This window comes from Pogona vitticeps, chromosome 1, assembly GCF_051106095.1.
Source record: "Pogona vitticeps strain Pit_001003342236 chromosome 1, PviZW2.1, whole genome shotgun sequence".
In the NCBI taxonomy this organism is placed as follows: Eukaryota; Metazoa; Chordata; class Lepidosauria; order Squamata; family Agamidae; genus Pogona; species Pogona vitticeps.
Genome location: NC_135783.1, coordinates 80,599,762 through 80,621,877, shown reverse-complemented (window position 1 = coordinate 80,621,877; position 22,116 = coordinate 80,599,762). Strand labels below are relative to the sequence as shown.

The following is a 22,116-nucleotide window of genomic DNA, read 5'->3' as shown; positions in this document are numbered from 1 at the left end:
TGACAAAGGAGAACCCTGAGGAATGCCTCAGGCCAACGGCCAGGGTGTTGAGCAGGAGTCGCCCAGCACCGCCTTCTGAGTTCTCCCCTCCAAGGAGGACTGGAGCCACTGTAAAACAGTGCCTCCGAGTCCCATCCCAGAGTGATGGCCCAGAAGGATACCATGGTCAATGGTATTGAAAGCCGCCAAGAAGTCCAGAAGAACCACCAAGGACATTTTGTTCTTTTGGTGGGATATGTACTAAGCCCCTGACCACTCGAAACAACTTCGCTAGACAACTTTGTGCAGATGCAATGGCAGCACCAAAGAACATTTTCTTTGCTGCAGCCATTGCCACAGAATAGGCCTTCAAATGGACTCTAGCCTGTGTTCGGTTGGATTCACTCTGAGTTTTCCGCCGTTGTGGCTCTATAGTCTCCGTCCCACTCTTTTCATCACTGCCAGCTCCCTGGTAAACCTGGCTCTACTTCGTGGAAGAGGGCACTTGGGAGCAATTTCGTACACCACCTTGGCCAGTTCTCCTTTCCAGAGATCAGCCAGAGCTTCGACAGGATCGCATGCTGAGGCAACAGGAAACTCCCCGAGAGCTGTCAGGAAACCACTTGGATCCATCAGTCTCCTGGCATAGACCATTCTAACGGGTCCTCCACCCCTGAAGAGATACAATGGTGCCTCGCACAACGAGCGCCCCATAGAGCGATGAATTCGCTCTACGGGGATGTTTTTTCGATCGCTAATGCGATCGCAGAGCGACGGCCCCAATGGGCGAAAATCGCAGAGCGAAGGTCGGTAAGCGGTTCACTTACCGACCTTCGCTTTGCGACCTGCCGATCAGCTGTTCCGTGGCTACAAAATGGTCGCCAGAAGCCCCAAAATGGCCGTGCGCAGCGTTTTCACGCCCTCGTTAAGTGAGGGGAGGGCGCGAAAATGGCTGCCAGCCATAGGAAAGCATCGCTGAACGGTGAGTATTCAGCCCAATTGGAATGCATGAAACCATGTTTAATGCGTTCCAATGGCTTTTCCTGCCCCGTTCAACGATGCTTTCACACAGCGAGGGTTAATCCGGAACGGATTAACCTCGCTGTGCAAGGCACCACTGTAAAGAATTCCAGTGAGTCTAAACCTCACCAAGTAGTTCTCTGTCCATGACAATGGAACTACAGAGAGCTCCTCCACACCCAGATCACCATCATCATGCCCAGCATGAAATACAAGGTCCAGAGTGTGTCCTGCTATATGTGTGGGGCCAGAAACCACTTGGGACTGACCCTTGGCTGTCATGGAGGACATGAAGTCCTGAGCCGCTCCTAATAAGTTGGTCTCAGCATGGACATTGAAGTCTCCCAGTACCAAGCCTGGAGGACTCCAACATCACCTCCAACACCAACTTGGTCAGCTCAGGAAGGGAGCAGCAGGGTGCACAGTACACCAACAAAATCCCTGCTCTGTCCCGGGTGCCTACCTTTAAGTATACACACTCGAACCCAGAAAATTATGGGACAAGGCACCTGGTGAGGGGGGGGTGGACTCACAATAGACTACTGCAACTCCACCTCCCCACCCCCCAGGTCTGGCCTGCTGCTGCTGCACAGAGCACCCAGGTGGGCAAAGCTGGGACAGTAACTCCTCTCGCTTCATCCAGCCAGGTCTCTGTAATACAGGCCAGGTCAGCCGGCTCATCCAGGATCAGGTCCTGGGTGGCTAATGTGTTCCTTTTTACTGACCTGGCATTCAGCAGCAGCATTTCTAACTCAGGGGCACTATTGCCACAGCTATCCAGGCTGTCTGAACTGGGAGACAATTTTGGGGTGACTAGGATCCTGTTCCCTCCCCTTCTCCTGCAATGATTCTGTTGTCTCCTTTCCCCTATCTCCCTCTACCCAGCGTAATGCCAATGGCAGCTCCCTCCTCCCCCTAATTGGCCTCCTTATTTGAAAGGCACATCCCTCCCACCCCAGACCAACAGCAACAGGCAGGCAAATAAAAAGGTATCCCTCTAGGCAAGAAGAATGGACCTCGCCCTTATTTCTCAATCCCCAAACCGAACAACCAACACCCCACCAATCCACCCCTTTGCTGAAAAGACTCTGTTCATGTAGACCCCCTTCTCCCCTGGAGCCAGGTGGCCTATGTTGACAAGGGGGTGGGAAGCAGCCTGTTCCAGGGACCCAGTCCTGCAGGGCAGTAGAAGTCGGGAGCCAAACTCCCACAGGGAAAGCTGGCAGCCGACAGCAGCAGCAACAACACTGTCTCTCACCCAGTGCCCTGTGAGAGAGCAGATGACGGACGACTCCTCTGCAGGCAGGAATGCTGGTCCACCTTTCCTTCAGTGAACTGAAGGGAGCATTGTGGCATTCCTCCCACTTGATCTTCAAAACAACTCTGTGAATAAAATCCGGCTGAGAGGTTGTCCAGATCCAAAGTTATCTATGAGTTTCAAGACAAGAGTTGGGATTTGAGCCCAGGCGTCTTGAGTCCTGGGCTTAAATCCCAGTTCTCTCCAACGCTACCCACTGCACTGGCTATAGTATTAATCTATTACTATTAATATTAATATAGCCTAACAACATAAGTGTAGTCAAATAACGCAAGACAGTCAGAGAGAAAGACTTGTGTTGGGAACCGGTTGGACTGATTAATGTGACAAAACACAAATCAAAGAAACATTATAATGTCCTATGGCAAGAACGGAGAAGTGGTGGCTCTCCAGATTTTATTAGCCTACAACTCCCATCATTTGTCACTGTTGGCCAGTATCTTGAAGGCCAGTGGGTACCTATCTCTGTCTTGTGACGTTTACTATATTTCTCTGTTAATTCTGAAAAATGGTTTCTTTGTTTGTTTTGAATTTGCTATTGAACATATTCCTCCCATAGTGGCAGATCTCTGGACATTTGAAAAATACATTTTCCTAACTTGATCCCTCCAGACTAGAAATGTACATGTCATGAAGCTCCTCTGTATATTTTTCTTTATTTTTTCTTAGGGCAAAGCATCTTAACTATTATCTTTGAACAGGAATCAGTTATCTTGCTTGGAAAGTCCAGAATCCTGTTGGGGTTTTACCACAGAGTAAGTGAAATTGTGTAAATTGAGATGGTGAGGTGCAGCTAATGAACAAGGTATCAGTTGTATGACTGGTCCTAGGGCTGGTTTCCAACCAGATAAACAACTGTGTGGTACATCTACATGCAGTAACTTATGGCCTAATTTGTTTTAGAGTATTATTGTAAACGTTCATCCAGGAGACAGAAAACGGACACACCAGGCCTGAACAAAGATGAGGGGTCAGAGAGAAGGGGGGTGGGGGTGGGACTGGAAGGCTGGGGATTCAGTTAAAACTCAAGAGGGGAAGAAAAGAAAATATAAAAATAATTTTAAAATGGTACCCTAAAACAACATAGGCCATAAGTTACTGCATGTAGATGTACCCTGTGCCCAACAGCCAATGAGTGTTTAGAAACTGATATTTCGATCCACATTTCAGTCTGTTTCCATATGGCTGCCGAAGTCGATGTGTCCAGGAAAGCTTACATTAAAATATAGCAGTCAATTCTTTAAGGTGCCACATGGTCTTGTCTGTTTTGTTTTGTTTCTTCGGATTTTGCTCGATATGCTGGCCCAGACGACCAGGGCTACCTCCTTCCAAAACGAGTCCTTAAGTACTGTAACGATCTCTCTTTCTTTCCCACACCGCTCTGCTCCTTTTCGTTCCAGATCCTGGCGTGTTCACCGACGGATCGCCGCGTTTTTCCTGGGTGTGTGTGTGTGCGACTGGGGTGGGCAGGGCTGGGATGAAGAAGCGAGGCATCGGGTGACCGGGCGGAAGACTTCAATCCGGCCTCTCCGGCCGCGCCAAGCGTATATGTGTGTGTGGGGAGGGGGAGCTCCTCCCTCGGGGGACTGCGGGGCGGTGCTGAGGCCGAGTGACGTGTCGCTGTCACGGAGCCGAGCATGATTCATCAGCCGCCGCCGCCGCCGCCGCCAGAATTAGAGATGCTGCGCGCAGCTCCCGTTTAAAGGCGAGGAGGGGGCGGAGGACGCATCGCTCCCACCGCCCGCCCGGGCCGTTGCTTTTCGGAGGCTGTTGCTTCGGGTTGGGGAAAGGCAGGGAGGCAAGATGGAAGAAATCCTGAAGAAGCTGCAGAAGGAAGCCTCGGGGAGCAAATACAAGGCGATCAAGGAAAGCTGCACCTGCGCCACCGGTAAGGAAGAGGGAGGCCCGCAGGGGGTGGCTTTCTCGCCCCCTTCCTTCCTCGCCGTCGCCGGGGCGGCGGGACTAGCTCGGTCTGGCCGCCGGTGCCTAAGCGACCAGGGTGGGCAGACCCCTGCCGCTCTCCCGCCCCATCGCTGATCGAGGCTTGGCTTTTCTGATTCGCGTTGGTGGGAAAGAACGTTCTCCATATGCTTAATGTTTCCTCCGGCGATGGACAGCCTCTGCAGGGCTCGCGGGATCAAAAGCACCGCCCTGGTTTGATGTTGGGCTGTGCTGTGTTGTTCTTGTTGTTGTTGTTGTTTTTCTTTTCCGAATGGCCGGGAGGTTTGCGAGCACGCACCCGTCGCTGGCTCTCCGTTTGTTGGCCTTCCGCCTGAGCTCCCGACCAGTCGGCGGAGCAGGACCGTTTGCCAGGACCATCCTTCTAGGGTGCGCTAGGGTTCTTTGAAAGCTTCCGTGAATCTTTCCCACGAGCCATAGCAGGTGTCAAATGAAACGTTTTCGGTGGATTTTCCAAACCCAGTAAATCTTTTCTCCTGTAATGATTTTCTCTTGCTTTGCCTGTAGCCCTGCAATGTCAATGCTCAGCTGCTTATTATTTTTTAAAATGTATAATGTACCAGTGCAGGGCAGTTCACTATTGTGTTCCAATTAGAATCGTTGCTGTTGTTATTATTTTAAGCCCAAACCTATTTTCAGTCTAAACTCAAAGGGCTACTGATCTGACTCTTTCCTTGTGCTCATTACTAGTTTCTGAGCACTGAAGAGAGCAGGGTTAGCTGTTAACTGAATGGATGGTGTGTGTTTTCAATAAAATGTAGTGATCCAGGAGGAAAGCTGAGTCTGCTCCATGTGCCTGACTAATTATGATTATGCCAATAAATACATTTCTTTAAACTACTTCATTGGAGCATCCAAAAACAATGGTGAGCAAAACCTTAATTAATAGTAGCTATGTGCCATTAGAGTTCCAGAAAGCCAGAGAGATCCAGAAAAACATCTACTTCTGATTTATTGACTACACAAAAGCATTTGACTGTGTGGACCACAGCAAACTATGGCAAGTCCTTAAAGAAATGGGAGTGCCTGACCACCTTATCTATCTCCTGAGAGGTCTATATGTGGGACAGGAATCAACAGTTAGAATTGGATATGGAACAACTGATTGGTTCAAAATTGGGAAAGGAGTACGACAAGGCTGTATATTGTCCCCCGGCTTATTTGACTTACATGCAGGATACATCATGCGGAAGGCTGGACTGGAGGAATCCCAAGCCGGAATTAAGATTGCCGGAAGAAATATCAACAACCTCCGATATGCAGATGATACCACTTTGATGGGAGAAAGTGAAGAGGAATTAAAGAACCTCGTGATGAGGGTGAAAGAGGAGAGTGCAAAAACGGTCTGAAGTTCAACATAAAAAAACAAACAAAAAAACCCTAAGATCATGGCCACTGGTCCCGTCACCTCCTGGCAAATAGAAGGGGAATATATGGAGGCAGTGACAGATTTTACTTTCTTGGGTTCCGTGATCACTGCAGATGGTGACAGCAGCCATGAAATTAAAAGACACTCGCTCCTTGGGAGGAAAGCGATGACAAACCTTGACAGTATCTTAAAAAGCAGAGACGTCACCTAGCCGACAAAGGTCCGCATAATCAAAGCTATGGTTTTTCCAGTAGTGATGTATGGAAGTGAGAGATGGACCATAAAGAAGGCTGACCGCGGAAGAATAGATGCTTTTGAATTGTGGTGCTGGAGGAGACTCTTGAGAGTCCCCTGGACTGCAAGGAGAACAAACCTATCCATTGTAAAGGAAATCAACCCTGAGTGCTCACTGGAAGGACAGATCCTGAAGCTGAGGCTCCAATACTTTGGCCATCTCATGAGAAGAGAAGACTCCATGAAAAGACCCTGATGCTGGGAAAGTGTGAAGGAAAGGAGAAGGGGATGACAGAGGATGAGATGGTTGGGCAGTGTCTGCGAAGCAACCAACATGAATTTGACACAACTCTGGGAGGCAGTGGAAGACAGGAGGGCTTGGCATGCTCTGGTCCATGGGGTCACGAAGAGTCGGACATGACTTAACGACTAAACAACAACAACAATAATATGCCATTAAATCAATTCTGACTTATGACAGCCCTTTCCAGGGTTTTCTGGGTATACTCAGAAATGGTTTAGTCTTTCCTTCCTCTGAGGGCACTTTAGGAGCATGTTGCTTGCTCAAGGCTACCTCTTCAAGCTGAACATTGCAGAGCATGTAGGAAGTCCAAAAAACCATCTTGGCTAAGTAATGAAGTTTAAAGATCTGTAGTTCAAGTTAAATCCTAACATGGAGTCTTCAAATTTATGTAAAAAGGTAAAGGTAAAGGTTCCCCTTGACAATTTTTGTCCACTCGTGTTCGACTTTACGGGGCAGCGCTCATCCCCGTTTCCAAGCCATAGAGCCAGTGTTTTGTCCGAAGACAATCTTCTGTGGTCACATGGCCAGTGCAACTTAGACACGGAACGCTGTTACCTTCCCACCGAGGTGGTCCCTATTAATCTACTCGCATTTGCATGCTTTCGAACCGCTTGGTTGGCGGGAGCTGGGACAAGCGACGGGAGCTCACTCCGTCGCATGGATTCGATCTTATGACTGCTTGGTCTTCTGACCCTGCAGCATAGGGTTCTGCGGTTTAGCCCGCACCGCCACCACGTCCCCTGTAACCAGCTTGTATTCTCAAGTGTCACCTGATATAGAACCAATTGTCTTTCTCTGTGCCTAGAGTCAAAGGGGTGCTGGTCCTTCCTTGGCATGCTAGGGGTAAAAAAGACATACAAACCTGTCAGCTTGAGCCAAATTAAGACATTGCCTAGTGGCTACTGAAAGATGCCCTGTGATGCAGTTGTTTCTGAGTGTTGATTGATGTTCTTGCTGTGATTGTACCTCCTTTCTTCTTCAGGGTACTTTCCGTAGGAGGGAGCGCCATGTGGTCCTTTTACAAAATCCTGTAACAAAAGTGGGCAATGTTCAATTCATAATCAGTTATAAAGGAACCCCCCCCCCCAGAATTTTCCCTACCCTCTTTTCCCTTTCCCTGTGGAAAAGACCTTGAGTAGCTACTCCAGGGTTGGGTTTACAAACCACGGCATCACTTGAGAAGGATTGCACCACACTGAGGCATATATCTTCCTCTAACAGCTAAGTAATGCTGCTCATCTTTGTTCTGGGATTTTCTACAAGGACCACACCACTCCGGCCCGCCCGCCCCTGGGCCATGTGGCAGAAGCATCAGATTGTGGAGAATCAGAGAGAATGTTCTTACATGAAAGAAAGAAACATCTGCTGTCTGGCTGCCTTTTTATCAGCTGGTGCCTTCCTCAATCCTGCCTCAGCTCTCTGGTGCCATTTAAATGTGCAGATCATGACTTGTACTGGTTAATATTTTTCCACCCATGTTTTCAGTAAAGTTCCTTTTTATATGTTTCTTTATAGTCAATATGTTTACATGTTATTCTGAAGTAAGTGTTTTTACATAAAACTTTCATCAGAGCAGCACACTCTTTAATTCAGCCCAGTGTTAAGCAGAGCATATCCATGAGGTTTGGTTTTGTTTTGTTTTGCTCTGTTTTATTGTTTGAGAATTTTCAGAGAACATGCTAGTTTTAATGGATTGAAGGTGTATGAGTAACGGGCATAATGTAACCCAAATTAAGTGTATTTAAATCCCATTGATTTAGTTAGAAAAAAAAATTAAACATAGTCTTAGGTCTCCCTGGGGAAGACAATTAGAGATTAAAAGTAGGTGGATGATTCCCTGAGCCTTTGTGATTCTTGTTGCAGGACTTGGATTCTTTACATCAGTTTAACAAAACAATAATTAGCAGAGAGAATGGATGCTATGCCTGTTGGAAATCTTAAACAAAGTGTAATTTAGGCAAGTAAGTGAGAGATCTCTCTGCACAGAACATTGCCTCATCCTACCAAGTGGGAAAACATGGCACCTTTGGCCTGTAGCTGCACTGTTGTATTAATATTAAGCCTGTTACTCTTAGGAAAATGTTTCCTAATGTATCTCCTAGTGTTAACATGGGAACAGTGAAATGAGGAATGCATGACAGCCCATGTACGTGCAAGTTGCAGGCTTCTAGAGTTGCTGTAAAACATTCACTCTAGGCTGCACTCCCTTACACATTTACCTGAGGGCATCATTAAACAGAGTGGAACTTACCTATGAGCAAATATTGATAAGCTTTTGTTAGGTATAGTCCTAAAACTCAGGCAATAAATAAACATAATTTTAGTTGTGTTGGGTTGTTTTTGTAAGTAAAGGGAGTGTGGAGGTTCTATTTTTCTCTTTCACACATTTTTTCTATTTATATGCTTAGTTGTGTTTGTATCTTCCCCTTCCTGTAGCAAGTTACATTGCTCTCTTCCCTCCATTTAAATCTTAACAGCCCCCTGAAGTAGGTCAGACCCAGAGAATGTGGCTGACCTAAGGTCACCCACTAAGGTTCCATGACCAGTGGGAGATGTTGAACCAGTATCTCCTGGATCATAATCTAATATTCATACCTCCACACACTCTGCATGTACATAAAGCAGTAGCTTTGGGAAATCAAGATGTAACTTATAAAAAACTAGATAATATAAATCATTGTATAAATGAAAGAGAAATAACTTAATTAATGATGAACACAGAACCACCCTAAGTAAACAGCAGTTGTTGTTGCCACATACACAGACCCTTTGCAATCTTGCCACAAACCTGAGATTTTTATTTAAAAATATATAAAACATACTCATGAAGTAGGTGTTGTCTGATTTAACTTATCAAATTGTGCCAAAAATATCCTTCTTTATGAACCTTCTAAGGCAGTGGTTTCTAACCTCGGGCCTCTCCGGTGCTCTTGGGCTGCAGTTTCCAGAAGCCTTCATTTTCAGCTGTGGGGAACCACTTTTCTAAGGTATCTGGCAGGATACAACTCAGAAGCCCTCCCCTTGGTACATTATAATGTCTGCAAGAACATAGACCACAGCCTAGCCAAGGAGGTCATTTCTGCAAAGATTAGGCCTTGGACAGTGTCAGGGCTGTGTCGGTTCTGCAAATAGTGGAGGCAAAGCTCTCAGGAGGTAGTGCAAATGCTGTGTTACATCCTTGAGGTGGCCTATACCTCATGCCGTAGGATGAACTGCTGCATTTTGTGTAGCTTCTGAAGCTCTTGCTGAAGCTTCTGGATAGTCATTAAGAGAAGCACCATGAAAGTACAGAGTCATGGTCTAGGTCAGCCTTCCACAACATAGTGCTTTCCAGATTTATTGGATTGCTTGCTGAAGGGTGAAATGGACATAGCTTAGAAGTAGAACATGTACAGTACCTTATATGTGAAATGTCCCAGATTCAACCCTGACATCTCTGTGCTGAGTGGGAAAAACTAGGACAGCCAGTATAGAAGAGTGGATAAAATTCAATGGTTTTTTTTCTTTAGAATTAAAAAAAATAAAAAAATGGATTTTTCAATTTAAATCAGATTTTTTATTTAAATCAAATTTTTATTTTTAAAAAACATTGATTTTTATCCACTATGCAGTGATTAAAATCATGATTTAAATTGATTTGATTTAAATCAAATCCACCCTGCAGTGAGTATAGTGGTTTGAGTGTCGGACTAGGACTTAAATACCTTACATGCTTCAGAAACCCTATTAGGGTTGTCATCAGTCAAAATCCACGTGATGGCCTATAACACATACCATTGTCCTAGATAGAGTTCCTCAGGCAGTATAGCAGCATCTTGCCCCCATTTTTCCTGGATCTTGTTGTGCCAAGCAATAGAAAAGACCTGGGCAGCTCCATTGCCCGTTCTTTTCGCAGTCAATCAATTACTCTGTCTTTATCAGACCTAACTGCTTCTCCTCCCTCTGAGTTTCTTCAGAGGCAGCTAGACCTGCCTGAGTATATGCCCCCTGGAAAAGTATAGTAAAGCTGCATGCAGATTTTAGGTAGTCCTGAGCTGTAAGTCTTGTCCATATCCAAAAATAGTCAAGGCAATTGATCAGACAATTTCCAGTGAAACAGCTATGTATTAACGTAGCTTAATATGAAAAATTCTAAGTTGAGGTTTGACATTCTCAGACTGAGGTTGACAAAGAAATGTACCACATATCAAGTCTGTTTGGCTAAGTAGGTGGATTCAGGTGCCTCAAATACATACAGGGCAACCTTATATGACTCTGCTTTGATGTGAGTGCCAGTGGGGTTTACTTCAGGATTGCCTGAAGCTCTACATCTAATTTTCAGACTTGTAGAATTTCAGCAGTATGTGATCTGAAATTTGAGGTGGTTAGTATAAGAATAAAACAAGATATGTACAGTAATACTACTATCCTTGATACAGTGTTTGGACATTTTTAGTCATTCAGGACCGTGGCTGAGAAGTACTGTATATTCATCTTGACTACTCTCTCCTTTTCTCCTTTTTCTATGCAGAAATGTTAGAGTCCCCGGAAGCTTCTATCAAGAGCCCACCATATCAGCTGAGGTAGGACATGTATATTGCGTTCTTAATTTTATCCATATTTCTAAACTTTCCTGTATCAGCAGGAGTGGGGTACAATCAAGAAAATCACCTTGAAACACTTTGACAACTCACACAAAGATAGGGATTTCAGCAAAGAAACAACAAGAAGATGAATTAGCTCTTGCATTTAAGGTTTGTTTATTGTTCAAACAGCTCTGGCATAGAAGGAAAACATACAGATGTGTCACAAGCAATCTACACATCACATCTTATGGGTTACAGTTTCACTTTCTGTTTATTGCTGTGCATAGGCTGCAATATCCAGAAGTCCTAGCCAGCATTCCCATTGACTATGGTAGCTGAGAAATTCCTGGAGTTGTTCACCAAGCAAGTAATTTCTCTATGCTGTGTAGATGCGCAGTCTTCAAAAAAGCAGTCAGGTCCCCGGAATGCTCTGTTGTATACCTTCATTGAAAAGATGGAGGCAAGCAGGTTAATGGTTGGTTGCCAGTTTTCCTCTTTCTCCCTACATTCTTAATTATGCCAGAATTCTTGGGAACAGAAACTCTTACTTCCTATTGGAGATGCACCTCATGGGGCTTAATGATCATGGCAGTATCCTAGTCAAGGTCTTATCAGCTGCAGTTGTTGGTGGAAAGAAGAAGTGTTTGCAACTCCACACACAGCTCCACATAAGGAGGTGTTAATGTGGAACCATCAAAATTGCCCATGCTCATGTTGCATTCTGTTTTGTTCTGCAGTTGAGAAACCTACCATAGGGGATCAGGGAACAGTTGTGTCTCCTCTTCCTTTGTAGGAAAGGATGTCTCATGTTTTGGGGATCATTCAAGTCTTGCTAGGCAAGACTATTCTCAATATTAAGGCTAAAGGAGCTTCATGAATTAGTGACATAACATTTCTACTATATCAATTTATTTTGCAGTTTTAGGCTGGTGATGCAGAATGGTGGTGGTGAAAAAAATATATTAAAAATCATGTCCAGTCCTCTCCCCCAACCAACCCCCATTTCTTGCTGTAGGTGCCACTTGCAAGCTCTCTCTGTAGTTACCTGCATATGTGATGTAATAGGGATCTACTTTAGTACAGTATTGTTATAGCTATTACTGTGATCCTTGATGTTAAATGCTATAATCTGGAGAACTATAAAAATCAGATTTGGGTTTAAGTGCTAATTTGGTAGCCTTAGCTAATCAGGTGTTGCATGTAAGTAAGTAAGTCCATGGGAATCCATATCCTTGAGTCATCTGATGAGTAGGCAGAAGGCTGATGGAGGAGAAACAAAATGTCCTTACCCAGGCTGGAGTAGCCTGGTAAAGGGGGGTAGCTGGAGGGATGCCACAGAATCATGAATAATGGAGTCGAAAGGGGCCATTGAGTCTAGTCCCCTGCTCAATGCAGAAATCCAGATCAAAGTATATCTGACAGATGGTGTGGGAAAGGTAGGTAGAAAGGCAGCATCTTCTGCCCATGTGCTGTCCACGCTTCCACGGAAAGTGGAAGGAGCCCAAGCCACCAGCCCAATAAGAAAAGCAAAAGAAGAAAAAGAGAAGCCCCCTATTGGAGAAGAAAGTATAGAAAGAGGGGAAAAGGCGGGAAAAGGTGAACAAGAAAAGGAGGGGGAAATAGAGGAAGGAGCAGATGTAAACGGGAGAGGGAAGGAAAAGGAGGAGGATAAGGGGGAAAAGACAAGAAAGATGGAGCCTGGAATAATAGGCAGGGGAGAAGAATGCACCCTGCCTAAGGGTTGGGAATGGATATGGATGGAAAACCCATGGACTCATGAGTGGGAAAGACTGAGGTTGCCACAAGAGTCAAACAATGAAGAAGACATTGTCTGCACAGAAAACCATTCTATGGTGTGGGGATTGAAAGGAGAGAGTGGAATAAGAGGCTTTGAGAAGAGAGGGCAAAGGTGGAAACTCAAAGGGGGACAACAGAATGGAAACACCCCCACCGGATTGAATCATTTCTCCACAAGAAGGTGGGAAATGGCACCCTCTAAACTAACAAGCCAGACAGAAAGGTGGGGGCACAACGTGTGGCCTTTGTTGCAACTGGCACTGTCTGGTGACTCCATGGAAGCATTGAGCCCAGAGTGGTATGGAACTCAGGGCTTGGGAAGGACTGGGGGTTGAAAGTTTCCGAAACTAAGTCTTTAAACCCCTACCTCTCCTTGGAGAGGAAAGTGAAGCCAGAGTTGACTGAAGATATTAATACATTGTTAGATGGTTTGTTGGTAAATATAGATCGTTTAAAACAAGAGATGGAGTCTAATGTGTTTGTTGGAGGGGGAAGCCAAGGCAGGGGCAATGTTGAATGTTCACAGATGGTTGTCCAGTTTCCTCTTGAATGTCTTCAGCGTTTGAGCGCTCACCACTTCCCAAGGTAATTGGTTCCATTGATGTACTGCTCCAGCAGTTAGGGAGATTTTCCTGATATTCAACCAAATTCGGCTGAATATCAGGCCAAATGTAACCATTGTTACATGTTCTGTGCTCAGGGATGATCGAGAACAGATCCTGCCCCTCCTCTGTACAATGATCTTTCAAGTAGTATTTGAAAAGTGCTATCATATCTCCTTGCAATCTTCTTTTCTCAAGGCTAAACATACCCATTTCTGTCAGCCTGTTAGGGCTTGGTTTCCAGTCCCCTGATCATCTTCATTGCCTTCCTCTGAACTTGTTCTGTTTTATTGGCATCCATATTAAGGTGGGTATCCAGAACTAGACACAGTGCTCACTATGAAACCTAACTAGTGTCAAATAGAGGGGGACTAGTACCTCATGGGATTTGGAAACTATATTTCTGTTAATGCAGCTTAAAATAGCGCTTGCCTTTTTTGCAGCCACACCACACTTTACACATTCAGCTTCTGATCTACAGTAATACCGTAATTTATTTTATTTTATTTATTTATTTTATTTCTATCCCGCCTATCTGATCATATTAGACCACTCTAGGCGGCTTTCTGTAAAAACAACAATGTAATTTTAAGACTTTACAGCAGAAACGTAAATAATAAAAAAGAATAAAGAACAGAATAAGAAAAAAGATCGTCAAGGGTTTTCTGTTGGGAAGGCCCGCCTATACATCAATGTTTTTAGTTGTTTCTTAAAAATGCCCAGCGAGGGAGCCGCGCGAATCTCAGGGGGCAAGTTGTTCCAAAGGCGAGGAGCCACCGCCGAGAAGGCCCGGTTTTTGGTCTTTTCCTTTCGGGCCTCTCTCGGCGTTAGGCTCCTCAGCCTTATCTCCTGGCTCGCGCGAGTGACACGGGTAGATCTAGGTGGGAGAAGGCGTTCCGCCAAGTATCGAGGTCCTAAACCGTTTAGGGCTTTGTAAGTAAGCGTTAACACTTTGAAATCAATGCGGAATCGGATGGGCAGCCAATGCAATGCGGCCAGAGTGGGGGAGATATGTTGGTATCTTCTCAGCCCACTGAGTAGTCTGGCCGCCGCATTCTGCACCACCTGTAGTTTCCGCAGCAATCTGAAAGGTAGCCCCACGTAGAGCGCATTACAGTGGTCTAATCTCGAGACTACAAGCGCATGCACCAGAGTGGTGAGAGACCCCACATCAAGGTAGGGCCGCAGCTGGGCTATCCGCCTGAGATGGAAAAAAGCGTAACGGACCACGGACGCCACCTGGGTCTCCATGGTGAGCGCCGGGTCAAGATGGACACCCAAGCTACGGACCCCATCCTTGGCGGGCAGGGTCACCCCCCAAAAAATGAGGGAGTTTCCCTTGTCCCCAGGTGTGGGGGAGCCCACCCTCAGTACCTCCGTCTTGTCCGGGTTCAGCCTCAGCCCGTTCTCCTGCATCCATTCCTGTACAGCCTCCAGGCAACGCCGAAGGGACAGAACGGCATCTCCTGCAGTTGGAAAAAAGGAGATGTAGAGCTGTGTGTCATCCGCATATTGATGGCACTGCGCTCCACACCTCCTGATGACCCCTCCCAGCGGCCTCATGTAGATATTAAACAGCATTGGGGAGATGATCGACCCCTGTGGGACCCCACAATTAAGGCACCACGGGGCCGAAACATTCTCCCCAAGCTGTACTCTCTGGGGACGGTCCTCCAAGAAGGAACAGAGCCAAGCAAAAGCCCGGCCACCTATCCCCAACTCGGCGAGCCTCCCCAGGAGGATACCATGGTCAATGGTATCAAAGGCCGCTGAGATATCGAGGAGGACCAACAGAGACACTTTGCCCCTGTCGGCCTCCCTCAATAAGTCATCACACAGGGCGACCAATGCCGTTTCTGTCCCATGGCGCGGCCTGAAGCCCGACTGGAATGGATCCAGGGCATCTGTTTCATCCAGGAACGCCTGGAGCTGATCGGCCACCACCCTCTCGACTACCTTGCTTAAGAAAGAAACATTGGCGATGGGCCTATAGTTGCCAATTTCGTCCGCCGCCAAACTGGGTTTCTTTCTTATGGGCCTAATGAGTGTTTCCTTGAGGGCAGAGGGAAATCTACCCTCAAGGAAAGACCCATTAATTATTACAGTAGCCCATTCCGTTGTTGAGGGCCTGGCTGCCTTGATTAGCCAGGCCGGGCAGGGGTCCAAAGAGGAGGTGGTGGCACGACAGCGATCAAGCGTCCTGGTCACAGTGTCGGGCGATGTGGGCTGAAAAGAGTCAAAAGACACCGGGCAAGACGGACCGCTGGACATCTCAACTCGACTCACTGTATTCAAAAAAGGAGCGAGATCCCGGCGGATGCCCTCCACTTTGGATTTAAAAAATGCTGCAAATTGGTCCGGGGTAAGACTAGGGGGAGGCCTATCTCCCGGGTCAACTCCGGATAGGTCACGTACTATACGGAATAGTTCCGCCTGCTGGTTGGATGCCTCACTTATCCGGTTAGCGAGGTAAGTTCTACTGGCAGCCTTTACCTTAGACTGGTAAAGGTTAGTTGCGACCTTAACAGCTATACGATTGAAAACCGTCGGGTCCTTTCTCCATTTGCGCTCCAGCCGTCTCCTGACCCGCTTCGACACCCGAAGATCCTGGTTAAACCAGGGCGCCGGGCGATCTCTGCGGCGGAGAGGGCGTTTAGGTGCGATCGTGTCAACGGCACTAGTCGCGGCGGTGAGCCAGCCGTCAACCAGGGCCTCGACAGGAGCGCCAGCCAGGTCAGCCGTAACCCCTCTCATGGCATCCTGGAATCCAATCGGATCCAGTAGCCTTCGAGGGCGGACCATGACAATAGATCCCTGCTCCCTGCGAGGGGGGAGGGCCAACTTGAGGAAGCATTCTTCCCACTCATAGTATTAATGAGACAAGTAACGTGTTTCCCTGAAAATAAGACAAAGTCTTATTTTCAATGCATTGGGGCTTATTTTCAGAGGATGTTTGATTTTATTTTCATGTACAACAATCTACATTTATTCAAATACATTCATATCATCTTATTCTGGTTGCTGCACAATAGTGGAGGGTAGAGTTTCACTTAACTGGGGCTTATTTTTGGGGTAGGGCTTATATTATGAGCATCCTGAAAAATCCTACTAGGGCTTATTTTCAGGTTAGGTCTTATTTTTGGGGAAACAGGGTATCTTCTGCCTTGTTATTGTATGTTTGGTTTTTTCTCCCTAGGTATAGAACTTTGTATTTATCTCTGTTAAATTTCATCCTGTTATTTTCAGCCCAATGTTATTTTTGAATTTTGTTTCTGTCTTCCAGGATATTAGCTGTTCCGCCCAATTTTGTGTCATCTGCAAATCTGATAAGCATTCCCTGCACACTCTCATTCAAATCATTAATTAAAAATGTTGAAGAGCACCAGTCCCAGAACAGAGTCTTGTCGCCTTCTCCCAGTTTGAGAAGGAACCATTGATAAGCACTCTCTGAGTACAATTCTGTAACCAAATGTGCATCCACCTGAGAGTTATTCAGTCCAGCCTACAGCTAGTTACCTTGCAGATCAAAATATCATGGGGCATTTTGTCAAAATATATTACACCTACAGCATTCGCACTGTCCACAAGGGAGGTTAACTGATTAAAAAAAATAGATAAGATTTACAAATCCGTGTTGACTTCTAGTTATTATTGCCTTGTTTTCAAGGTGCTTGCAGAGTGGCTGCTTTATAATCTGCAGAATTTTCCCTGGGATTGATATCAGGCTATCTGTAGTTCCCGGATTCCTAACTTTTGACCTTTTTGAAGATATGGATAATGTTAGCCCTTCCACAGTCATCCAGCACTTCACCCATCTCCCATGATATCAAGAAAATAATAGACAGTGGTTCCGAGAGGTCTTCAGCCTGTTTCTTCAATATTCTTCAGTGCAGTTCATCCATCCTTGGAAATTTGAACTCATGCAAAGTAATAAGGTATTCCTTCACAATTTGTTTAGCAATCTGAAGCTGCAATCCTATCCTTTCTAGTTGTACTTCATATTTGCCTGAAAAGTCATAGACTTTCTTTTGGAAAAGATTAAGCTAAAGCAGTAATTGAGCACTTCTGCCTTTTCTTTGTTGTCTGTTACCATTTTCCATTCCACTGAGATGGTGAGCCACTATTTCTTTTCTCTCTTTTGCTGTGCATGTACCTGAAGAATTTTTTTTTATTGCTTTTAGTGTCTCTTACTAACCTCAGTTCATTCTCAGCTTTTGTATTCCTAATGCCATGCCTGCAGTTCTTTCTTACTTGTCTGTACTCTTCCTTTATAGCCTGCCCTTCCTTTCACTCTCCATATGTGTTTTTCTTTTCAGGTCCTATCTGAGATTTCTGGTCATTTTCGCCAGGGTTCTTGCTGCCATCTCTTCCAAGAAGTTACTTCTATTGGTTAGAATCAAGTCTAGGATAGCTAATCTTCTAGTTTCTTCTGCCACTTTTTATAGGTGAAAATTATGAGCAATTGTAACAAGAGATTTCGTAGAAGGGTCATACTTGGCAGAATTTGCTTCCCAAAGGAATCCAGATAAATAAAATCACCTATTACGACTACATCGTGTTTCTTTGAAATTCTTGCAATTTGTTTTTCAAAGGTTCCATCCACAGCTTCTCCTTTCTTGGGTGATTGATAGTAGACTAACTACCACACTTCTTATGTTTTTTGCCCCAATTATATTAATCAAGAAGCTCTTGATGGGGCAACCAAGGTCATCTTCCTTTTTGCCTTTGCAGGAATATGTATTTTTTTATATATATTGTGACTCCACTTCCCTTTGTATTCTTTCTGTTCCCTTCTTCTTCTTTCTTCTTCATAGAAATGCAGTTTAAATGTTGTTCTGTGTTGGTACAGCTTTTCTCTGCTTTCTTTCTGTGTGCTTGCCTGATGCTGTACAAAGAGGCTCTTGTGCGGCAAGCACCTATTGTCTCCGAACAGTTTTTTCATTAAAAATGGGGTTTAAATGTCATTGCTGAAAGGAATTACTGCTAAACAACTTTAGAAAAATACATTTTTTTAAAAAAGGACCTATAATGCCTTTGGGGATGGCACACACCTATATAGATTTTTTTTTACATTTTGGCCACTAGAGAGTGCAAGGGGTTTTGGGGGGTTCTTTTTTTTGGAGAAAGGTGGGGTATAAATATTTTAAATAAATGAATAAGAAATGAATGTAAGAAAAAAATGGGATAGAAGTCATGAGAGCCTATGTGGCCCCTGGAGATAACTCTCCCTGCCCTACATAATGATATATTTTTTAATTTTCTCCATGAATTTCAATTTAACAACTCTCAGATAACTGTGTCATGGCTATTGTCAGATAATTGGATAATGAGCTTGGAAGCACAATTTTACTAATCATGGCAAAGCTTGGTGCAAAATATAAAAGTGTGTACTCAGGCTCTGGCATGGATTAGAATCCTACTAGCATAAAGAATGACAGATCTGCTGGGCATTAGAAGTTCCATAACCATTAGAATGCTTAGTAAAACATAATTCATTGGGAAGAATTTCTTCATGGCTGGAAGGAAGTTAAATTCCTATAATCTAAGGAGAAAGTTTAAGGTGTATATGCCACAGTTAAAGATATCATTTTATGTGGAACATGTTTTTATACATAGCACACAATTGTTCCCTTGTTGTTGTGCATGGCAGGTTAGGAACAGGCTGATCTAAGACATAACCATGAAAAATCTGACATAAGGCTATTTGTTCCTCCACAGCATGCTGTCAAAGGCAATTGGAGTGCAAAGATAAGCAGCCAAAAGATATCCACCTGAAGCCAAACTATCTGACTCTCAATCATTAAATAACCTTATGCAAATTCTATTGCCAGGGCAATGATAATCTTACTGGCATCTACATTTTACTGGGTGTGACTCAACAAATTATTCTTTGATTATAGAGAGGAGGATCAGGGCATTTGCTGTGATGTTTGAAATTATATGATATTTAATATTCTCACTAATTGTGACCAATACTTAGTCATATCCTCCAGGTCAACCTAATTCAAACACAATATACAAAATGTGTCATTCTAACACTATGCAAAATGTGTCATTCATAGGCTCTTGTGCCTTCTCTTATTTTAATAGTTTGGCATAATTCATCCTAGCCAAACGATACTAAAACTTGGCATCATATTTATGAGTTGCTCTCATCTCACTTGCCCTCAAGAGCAGGAACTGCTCCTCAGCACTAGTAAGGAGTTGTATCGAACCCTCTAACTCAGTCACCTGAGATTTCTGTTTAAGAAGCTTTGCACCCTGGAATGTAGATTCATGATCCTGAACCCAAGCAGTGTTGATTTTATAATTTATTTACTTTTCCCATCTGATTTCTTCCCCATCATTTTTCACTGGGAGTTTCAAGTAGAAAGAGAAATTAGATTTAGCTCCTCTTCTTCCAAGTAAATTAGCTAGATTGTCAAAACAAATGCCAGCATGTTTGATCATTACTCTGTTTTACACGTTTTTACCTTTAGCCATACACCAAAATTTATATTACTTTTGTTCTGGGCTAATTATTTTTTTCATAAGATTACAACCACAACCAAATTGATTGTGTGAATCCAAACATGCTTTATATAGCCTTGGAATGGGGGGAAAACTGCACATGGTCCAACAGCATTACCAGGCAACAACGGTATGTTTTATATCTCTACCTGAGATAACGCAGCAGCACCATCCTGGAAGATGCTGTATGTTGCTAAACGAATACACTGACTAGTTTTAACGTGTGTGATTGATTATGTGAAGCAGAAACACCAGAGAGGCATGTAAAGGTGATGATTGAGACAATTGCACAGAGCAACTGTATCCAGCCCCCGTTTGCATGCTGGGTCCATTCTGAGGGGGTTGTTTTCTTAAGATTGTCCCAAGTGGATATATGTGCAGAAGAAATACTATGAGAGCAAGCTGCTACACATGAAAATTCCTCCTTAGACTGGAGGTTAGAAATGTTACTCTCAAAATTCCTCCAGTTTTGGATTGCAGCTCCCAGAATATCCCCAGCCAACAAACTCTGCATAAAACACACTTGCGAGAAAACCAGAAAGGTTGAGTGTCACTTATATTGAAATAAAGCCCAGGAACAGATAATAATAAGCAAAAAGTAAAACTTTTTTTTAAAAAAAACCAGAATATATTTGAATTGGATAATTATTTAAAATATTTATATGATACCTTTCTCCTGAAGGATCTAAGGCGAGCTGCAATGTATGTGACATTTAAAAGTATAAAATAAACTCTTTCAGTGAGTTAATTGAAAATTCTTGCACACTTTGGATAAGTTACCTTTTTTCCCCACTATGACTAACAGAACCCTCCCACTGGCCATATTGGTGCAAGAATTGGGACTTCCGATCCACAAAAAAGTAACTTTTCCAGCTCTGATAGTGTGTGTGTTTGAGTCTTCTGTGTTTAGATTCCTGCTGTAAATTGTGTTCCAGGGCCATCCTTTTCTCATATTTTATGCTTGATGCCTTTCATTTGGTATTTTTTATGTTTTCTTCCCATACTCATCTGTTCCTCTGCAAGAATGTCATGTTTTTAAAGTTCTTGCTGATAAGACTATAATGCTGATGGTAGTGAACTTTGTGTCTGTTGCAGTGACTCTGTTATTGAAAGGGAAAAAGCAGACAGATCTATTCTTGTGTTACTTTTAGGTGGGTAGTAGTATTTGGTATGCTGGTGCTAAGTCAATAAGACTGCCTGTGTTTGCTTTGGGCTATGCTGCTTATAGCTTTCAGTACATAAGCAGTAAAGTTTGTCATGGCAACTCTGATGTAAGCAGTCCAGATTAAAAAAGACCTCATTTTCTCTATAGATAGTCTTGAATTTCTGTTCCATTTAGGTTGCTGTTAGCAACACCTGAGCAAAATTTGCAATTCTGTCTCAATATATATTGTGAAAAAAACTGGAAGTGGGGATCATGGAACTTAGAGTTCATTTACTGGAAGTTTGTGAGTGCCTGGGAAGCTGACCTGGAAGACAGTCCTCAGTATGTGCCCAGAACAAAAGGACAATTCACACCTTCAGTTAATCTCTTGTTAATAAACACTTCAAAGAAAGATTGAAGAAGCTAAGCTTCCATTCTTACCTTTTATCTGAGCGTATATCAAAGCAGCCCCGAAAGAAATCTGATGCTTCAACTTTAACTCTTGACTTAAAATGCCAGTCTGCTTCCTTCCCCAGAAGTTATGCAAATTCCAGTTATGAGAGCACATATGGTTGTTGTGGGTTTTTCAGGCAATTCTGTCTCAATACTGTATATCTTGTGAAAAAAACTGGAAGTGGGGATCATGGAACTTAGAGTTCATTTACTGGAAGTTTGTGAGTGCCTGGGAAGCTGACCTGGAAGACAGTCCTCAGTATGTGCCCAGAACAAAAGGACAATTCACACCTTCAGTTAATCTCTTGTTAATAAACACTTCAAAGAAAGATTGAAGAAGCTAAGCTTCCATTCTTACCTTTTATCTGAGCGTATATCAAAGCAGCCCCGAAAGAAATCTGATGCTTCAACTTTAATTCTTGACTTAAAATACCAGTCTGCTTCCTTCCCCAGAAGTTATACAAATTCCAGTTATGAGAGCACATATGGTTGTTGTGGGTTTTTCAGGCAATTCTGTCTCAATACTGTATATCTTGTGAAAAAAACTGGAAGTGGGGATCATGGAACTTAGAGTTCATTTACTGGAAGTTTGCGACTGCCTGGGAAGCTGCAAAGCAGAGATGCTTTTGTTTTGGGAGGGAACATGAAAGGGGATTAAGATGTTGATTGTGACAGATGTGTAATAGTTTGTTTATTGTATAAAAAGGATTAAGGTACTTAGTTAGCGAGCCTAGCCTTTCTCTTCTGAGAATGCACTTTGATCACCTGCTGTTCCTCAATGAGGCTCAGTGTTACTCAGAAGAAGACTGTGTGCTGTTCTACATGAATGGAAAAATACATCATCATCTGGTGGGAGGGGTAA

General features: G+C 44.1%; 1 protein-coding gene across 2 annotated transcripts in view; it reads left to right on the top strand.

Moving 5' to 3' along the window:
• Window positions 1-3,964: 3,964 nt before the first annotated feature.
• The window catches only part of ARFGEF3 (ARFGEF family member 3), a 97,178-nt gene continuing 79,026 nt past the window's right edge, over window positions 3,965-22,116 (top strand). For both annotated transcript variants that reach the window (XM_020778763.3, XM_020778636.3), the window contains exons 1-2: window positions 3,965-4,205; window positions 10,694-10,745. In XM_020778763.3, the coding sequence (XP_020634422.3) occupies window positions 4,121-4,205; window positions 10,694-10,745 (137 nt within the window). In that variant the 5' untranslated portion in view covers window positions 3,965-4,120. The remainder of the gene's footprint in view (window positions 4,206-10,693; window positions 10,746-22,116) is intronic.